Source organism: Vanessa cardui, chromosome 8 (assembly GCF_905220365.1).
Source record: "Vanessa cardui chromosome 8, ilVanCard2.1, whole genome shotgun sequence".
Taxonomy (NCBI): Eukaryota; Metazoa; Arthropoda; class Insecta; order Lepidoptera; family Nymphalidae; genus Vanessa; species Vanessa cardui.
In genome coordinates, this window is record NC_061130.1 from 8,270,756 (window position 1) to 8,278,754 (window position 7,999).

Sequence of the window (7,999 nt, forward strand, 5' to 3'; positions counted from 1 at the left end):
TTGCAAGTATATATATTTCTAGCGAATATTTAATCATGCATTCATATGGCACAATTTTAATAAACCTAACGACGAGTTATTACAAATGATTTGTAAACTACGTTGTTATTAAAACAAGTCAACCGTTTATTTCAATGTGAACTCGTGTTCAGTATATTAAATAGAAAATATTATTTATACGAAGTTAGTTCGCCTTCACTACAATGTAATTTTTTAACCATTGTGAAAAAAATATGTCAAAATTACATCTAACGCAGTGGAAAATCCTATTTACACGGTGTAAAATATATATTTATAAAAACATAATTTTTAAAAGAAAAACGCTTTTGATAATCTTTTGATTATTAGCAACAAAATATTCGCAGTATTCAATAAAATAAAATCTTTTTACTTCTAGTTTTAATTTTTTTTTATTGAATTTAAAATTAAGTAAAATAAATTCCCTGTCTTTTTTATTTAAAAGCAATTTACTTTAAGTATTCACATCTTTATCTTATCTTTTATCATTTGAATACGCATATTCAGATTTTAAAGGCCTATAAATATATGATTTTTTCTTATACTTTATTTTAATTTATATTGTTCGAATCGTCGTACTGTTAAAAAACTCTACAAAGTATTTTATGCAAATTATCTAAAATCACCGTCGTAGATAAAATATTTCCATAATGTCTATATTTTATCTCATTTATATAAGAATAGAACATTGTTTGAAAACAAAACGTGACCAGCGACAGTCACTACATTGTTAAATTAATTATGCAATGTCGAATATTTTCAATGAAAACACAACTTCAAAACGTGTATTTATATTAATTTATTCTTAGAACTCGATTTCACCTCTAATATTATGTTGACGTACAAGGGCGTAGCCAGGATTCTATACAGGGGGGGGCAGATTAGCAAAATCCCATACTACATTGTTTTAATCGTGATTTTTAACATATGAGTATCTAACATTGGTGGTGGAGGTGAGGTAAACATTAAAAACAAATATAACAATAAGAAACAGCTTTATTATTTGAAGAGTAATCTGCGCGGTTCTTCACAAAATTTATTAAAAACTTCTCTTACAATTTCATCTTTTTTTTCTTGGACAATTTTCCGGTGTACGCTTAACATACATAGCCCGTTTAAACGGTTTTCGGTCATTGTAGACCTCAGCCACGTTTTGATACGTCTCAGGGTAGAAAAAGACCTTTCTATATTACTTGTTGTACACGGTTGTGCCAACAAAATAAGTATGGCTTTTTTGGTTGTCGGGAAGAAAGTGTCCGCCTCCTTTAATACATCAATAAAATCTAATTTTTCTAGAGCGTCTTTTTCCATACCTTTATCCTTCCAAAGTTTATACCATAATTCCGCTTCATGCTCAAAAAGAAGAAGATCATAGTACTGGCAGAAATCTTGCGATTTTTCTTTAAAATCAACCAGTGACATATTTAACATTGAACTTGGATGTATCGACATTAAACTAAAAGCTGGTAAATGTTCATTAGAAAAACGCTGGTCGAGTGCGGATATCAAAGAATCTAAATAAGGAATGATAATTGATCGCTTCCAAAAATCGCATGAACTCTCAGCTGGGTGATTGGACCTATGTTGTTGGTGACATACAATACGCGGGATTTGCAAATCACTGCCAATGGCAGTTGCAGTTCTACGTGAAATGTCTAAAATAATCTGACTCTCTTTGTCTGCGTTACCACGATGATCTCTAATAACAGAAATAATTCTCTTGATATGATTCACACACGTGTACATATCGATATTCTTCGATTGTAATGCATTTGCAACAGGTTCCAATATACTTGAATATTTGGCTATCAATGTAACGCATATAATGAATACTGATTTAGTAGCAGCACAGTGTAACTGATAGGCGCTTTTTCTTGCAGCAGCATTTCCTTCTGTAGATATATTTGCAAGTCCATTAATAATTTCTTCAAAATGTTTGTTGAAAATTGCAATACTCTTATATTTTTGCGACCAGCGTGTCTCACATAAAGCCGGAATATTGGGAACATATGTTGAACATATGAACGCACTGTTGTTTTATTGCCTTGCGGTCAGTGAATACTACATACATTTTACTACTTTACTATGCAACCGTATATTGTACATTCTTAAAAAAAAAAACAGTATAGATTAAACAAAAGACTAACGTAATTGCCTAAAAGTTTTACTGATATATATGTATATCTATTATAAATATATGTATAGCTGAACAATATAAATATTAGATAACCTTATGCGCTGTATGAAATAATGTCAAGATAAAAGTCCGTAAACGCTGATATAGATTATCATATTATATATTCTCCAGATCCAATGGGGTTTAACCTGTCATACGGTTAATCGCTTAATTGTTAATTGACAACGTTAATAAATTGGCAAACCATGGTAGACACATTTAGGCCTTTGACTGTGGAAATCTAGTTAATTTCACAGGATACATTTTATTGCACAAGTCTACACGTACTCTCCGATGATATAGCAAATCTGGTGCAAGGGGAAATAGTTCTTGTGCGTTCATAATAATATACTTGGAAAGAAAAACTAGTTTCTCCATACCATTATCTTACATACTTAAAAACAATTAAATAAACTATATTTAAAATATGCTTTGTGTGTTTCTTAAAATCATTAATTTCAAATCTTGCTATTATTCGAAAGGATTTTTAGATCTAGACCATAACTCTCTTACATATTATCGTCTACTTGCTACCCATCACAACATCCAATATTATAGAAAAATAAAATAAAAAAAAAAAACGGTTGCGTAATCTGTATTCGTACAATATGGACTCGTTTACTAGTTTTAACATAAATAGCACGCTCTCTGATCTCTCGTGGACTTGTATAAGTAAAAAGCCAGTTTTAGGTAAGGTAACTAGTAAGAGGCAATACAATTATATAATATTATGCTATAATATATTTACTAATATGAAGTATATGATTATCTTTAAGTAGAGATAATGTGTGTATTGATTATTCGTTCGTACTTGTAACTTCTGCGAATCATATACAGTAGGTAATTGTGTCTAATAGCACAAACGATCCTTTGTGGACCGACATAAATAACGACTAACAATAGGTATGAATTAACGTCAATATTATCTTCAATTGAACTGACATTCATTGAATGGATAAAGGAGGAGTTATGTTTTGCCATTTCAAATTGAAAACATTTAACAGGAAGTTTATTTACAACACAATTATTAAAAAAATATTTTATCTATAACAATTCAATACGTTCGGCTACTGCAGATATATTGTGGAAACTCCTCACCAGTAGCACAGTGAAACAGAGTGAAAAAACATTTGTAGTTTATTAATGTCCGATTACTATAATAAAGAAACTTTTCGTTTTAATTACGGATAGTAGATGTCAAATAAAATTTTTAATAGCCTTTTCATGTTTAGTTGTTCATCAACAATGAATGGGTGGATGCCGTTAGCAAGAAAACGTTTCCTACCATCAATCCTCAAGATGAGACCGTCATCACCCAAGTCGCGGAGGGGGATAAGGTACCAATCTCTTGTTTTGAAATTATGAGATATCTCTAATAATGCTGATTAAAATAGTAAATAATGTAACACTGTTTGTCTAGGCTGATGTAGATATCGCAGTGGAGGCTGCTGTTAAGGCATTTCACCGTTATTCCGAATGGAGGCAACTCGATGCTTCTCAACGTGGCAGACTACTCCACAAGTTGGCAGATCTTATAGAAAGAGACGTCAAGTACTTGGGAGAACTCGAGACGTTGGATTGCGGCAAACCAGTCGCGCAGGCGACAAATGAAGCTGCTTGGGCAACCCAAATCATCAGATATTATGCCGGAAAAGCTGACAAAATCTTGGGAAGCACTATTCCTGCAGGTAAATATACCTTGTTACATTGTATTCTTTTATTTATGTTATTTTTTTAAATTGCTAATAGGAAATTGTAATTTTCAGACGGCGAAGTTCTCTCCATGACTTTAAAGGAACCAGTCGGCGTTTGTGGCCAAATTCTACCATGGAACTACCCCATTCCCATGTTTGTTTGGAAAATCGCACCTGCGCTGGCAGCTGGTACAATATTTTTCATTTTATATTTAAATAACAAAAACTAATTAAATGATCAGAATTAGCTTTATCTTGTTATCAGTATTATGAACAGTGTCGACAAACAATTACTTTCTCAAGATTTGTTAAATATTCATTTTCTTTCGAATAAGAAAAACTTATATTAGTGTTATAAATTTGATAAACAGGATGTACGGTTGTCGTCAAGCCAGCGGAGCAAACTCCTCTCACAGCCCTGGCTTTAGCTGCATTGGTCAAAGAGGCTGGATTCCCCCCGGGAGTTGTGAATGTTATAACTGGATATGGGCCTACTGCTGGTGCTGCCCTCACCAACAACCCTAAAGTCGACAAAATGGCCTTCACGGGATCAACTGAAGTAAATCATTATATTTTAAATATAGAAATAGTATAGTATAGAATATCAACATAGGGTAAAACGGTCTTAACCTATGGGTAAAAAGGAAATCCACACAAAACTTTATAGACCATTCGACATGGCATCTCGTACGCGACCATTTTTTCCATATTTGGAATAGTTCGAAGTCAAAGTAGTCGAAAGTTCAACTTATACGCCAACATTCTTTCAAAACAGGTTTAAATATGATATAACCGTATGGTACTAATATATAAATATTTACTATAAAATATTTATTTAGAGTTTATTTGACAATTTAACATAGATTCAATATTTAAGAAATACATTGTAAAGTAAATAGTATATACTATTATTATTAATGACAATCGAGAATTGTTTTAATAATAATAATCTTCGGCAGTACGTAGTAGACTGACAGTATTATCATTTTAATTGTTGTGCGAAGACTGTTCCTTCGAGTAGGTACTTAATTAGCATAGCATATTAATATGAAAGTATAATCGTCGATCTTAGCTGAATGCTACTGTAATTAATTATGAATATCACGTTGATAAGTCGGCGATTAAATTAATAATGTATCATTCAAGATCGGCATGATTAAAATGAGTAAAGTTTTGATTTGAATAAAATCTAACGCGATCAATAAAAGAGATCTAAAATTATATCAATTTGAATTACAAACATCATCACTCATTGAAAATTCTAATCGAATTTACGTCTTTTATGTTAATTTTTTTACAGATTGGACGCATTATCATGAGTGGTGCCTCTGCAGTAAATCTAAAACGCGTCACTCTAGAACTCGGTGGAAAAAGTCCTTTAGTTATTTTCAACGATGCTGATGGTAAAAAATAAGTACTATATTTTAACACACAAATATATTATGTATGTGCGATTGTAATTTAATAGGCTCACTCTCAAATCGATCTATATTAAATATCAATAAAATATATTTGTACTGTTTGTGGTTTAACTGGTGAAGATTATATATATTGTATATACAAACTTTTGTATATGGGTACATACTTTTGGGTTGGACTCAAATATAATATTTACAATTAATTATTATGACAATATATAAAAAATACAGTAAAATTTACAGAGAAGTTTTGATAAAATCTATATGCCTATAATTGTGTCAATTTCTAGTCGAAAAAGCTGCACAAATCGCTCACCGAGCATGCTTCGCAAACGCTGGCCAATGTTGCGTTGCTGGTACTAGGACTTATGTCCAATCCGGTATCTATGACGCTTTCGTGGCAAAAGCCGCTGAAATCGCTAAGAAGAGAACTGTTGGAAATCCCTACGAAAACGTCCAACAGGGACCACAGGTAAGAAATAATAATAATATAATAACGCAAACGAAAATATAATAACTAAAACTCGTGTCCATCTTGATTACTGAGTTATATAAAAACATTCATTGAATCCTGTTTTTTATAGCATATCCATTTTCTAGGAACTACAATAATAGGAATATATAGGAGCTATAATAATTCCAATGCTTATTACTTTTGTAGATTGACCAAGACATGTTCACAAAAGTCATGGGTTACATCCAAGCGGGCAAGAAAGAAGGCGCTCGCTGCATTGCTGGTGGAGACCGACATGGAAAAATTGGATTCTTTATCCAACCCACCGTGTTTGCTGATGTTAAGGATGACATGACAATTGCCAGAGAAGAGGTCAGACTCTACGAGTAACGATCATAACTTTCATTTTGTTTTTTACTCGACGTTTTAACACAGAACATTTGAACATTTGTTGTGGTCACAATCTGACAAACATCTCGATTTAAAACATGTGCGGCATTGTCATGGTTAAAAACCGAAAATCATATTCATCTTGATAGATTAAAATTACTTTTTGAACATAACAACATCATCAAATTTATAAAATTCATTTATTTCTTCAAGATCTTCGGGCCTGTGCAAAGTATCCTCAAGTTCGAAACATTCGACGAGGTAATCGACCGGGCGAACAACTCCAACTATGGTCTCGGATCCGGTGTCATTACTAACGACATCACAACCGCAATGTCTTTCGTTAAACACATACGTACAGGAACTGTGTGGTAAGTGAACACATACTTTTATATATAATACTGCAAATGTTATAAAGAATTTGCATAATACATGATTCACATTTTTTTCATTCTTGATTAATTATGTCACAAATATTAAACTTGTAATTTTTACGAAATACCTTTATAAAAAATCATAACCGTATTTCAAAACCCTATTTTATATCAGCCCTAAGATTGGAGCAGCACGGTGGAATAAGATCCTAGCAGTCTTATCAAAAGGGAAGCTCCACCTTAGGATAATTACAGTAGGGAGATTTTTTGATATTATAAAATTTTATAGGTACATATCTTAATTTTTCAGGGTAAACACATACGAGCATGTCGCTCCTCAAACTCCGTTCGGAGGATTTAAGGAATCTGGTATTGGCCGTGAATTGTAAGTATGCAGTTAATACAATCTATCGAAAAATTTATTTATTTTTTACAATAATTGCTATCCTTGTCTTATCGTTAAGAAAATACAATTTCTTTTGATCGAATAGCTTATCAATATAATTATGATAAGTATATCAATATTATTCTACACATGATGGATTATTAATGTATTTTAAAATGTTTTAGGGGCGAGGAAGGCATCCAACAATATTTAGAGAACAAGACTGTTACAATCAACCTGCCAAAGAAGTTTGGAATGTGATTTGAAAATGATATAAACCAAATAAAACTGTAAACTTTATTATACACCAAGTACTATTTATTTATTCTCTGCCATAAGTTCGTTTCAATACACGAATTAGATAGCGTTAAATTTTTTCAGTTCAAATATACGTAGGAAATCGCATCATCCCTGGAACTACTGAGCACAAATTATGAAGAAACCCTTTACCACCTTTACAACTTTAAATAGTTTTAGACAAAGTTTCATGTTTGATAATTTATAATTCTATTTAGATGATATCATTCGTCTTTCTAATTATGCACACTTAATTCACTAAACCATAGTGCAAGCACGATTTGTCTGAGTTGTGAAATCACTTAAAGTAAATAGCATTGCAAATCGAATAAAAAGAGTAAAGTATTTAGCCTAAAATTGGATGACAAACTTGTATGGGATTCGTATATAGACCAGATAGCAAGCATCTATCATGGGCGCTATGAAAAGTCTCAAATTGTATCCTGCATAAAATCCCGACGACTTTACAACGCTTTACCTGAGCCACAATTAGTACCTAATATGTGTATAAAGATCTGCTGCATAAACACAAAATGAACTAATTAATACGATATTTTGACTATTCCACATCAAATAAAGAGCCATGAAAAGATAAACATCAATAAAACTGTAGATTGTAATCTTAAAATTCAAACCAAGAGCTATTAAACATAATCTTAAAAGGAACATAAATCCGTATAAGATATGTGAGAGAGCACTTTTGTAAAATAGAATAGCTGATACTTATTTTTAAAATATAAGTGCAAGCTGAAGTTACGAATTGACATATACGTATTATTTAGTACAATTGTAT

General features: G+C 31.9%; 2 protein-coding genes across 2 annotated transcripts in view; both read left to right on the plus strand.

The window, feature by feature from the left end:
• The window catches only part of LOC124531972 (inactive pancreatic lipase-related protein 1-like), a 42,897-nt gene that overhangs the window by 991 nt on the left and 33,907 nt on the right, over nucleotides 1–7,999 (plus strand). The gene's annotated exons all lie outside the window — the stretch shown is intronic.
• LOC124531973 (aldehyde dehydrogenase X, mitochondrial-like) lies at nucleotides 3,359–7,214 on the plus strand. Its single transcript, XM_047106577.1, has 10 exons — nucleotides 3,359–3,531; nucleotides 3,615–3,882; nucleotides 3,961–4,077; nucleotides 4,260–4,447; nucleotides 5,189–5,291; nucleotides 5,597–5,778; nucleotides 5,968–6,132; nucleotides 6,364–6,521; nucleotides 6,835–6,909; nucleotides 7,095–7,214. Exons 3-10 carry the CDS (start codon nucleotides 3,978–3,980, stop codon nucleotides 7,168–7,170), a joined length of 1,047 nt encoding a protein of 348 aa, XP_046962533.1. The 5' UTR covers nucleotides 3,359–3,531; nucleotides 3,615–3,882; nucleotides 3,961–3,977; the 3' UTR covers nucleotides 7,171–7,214.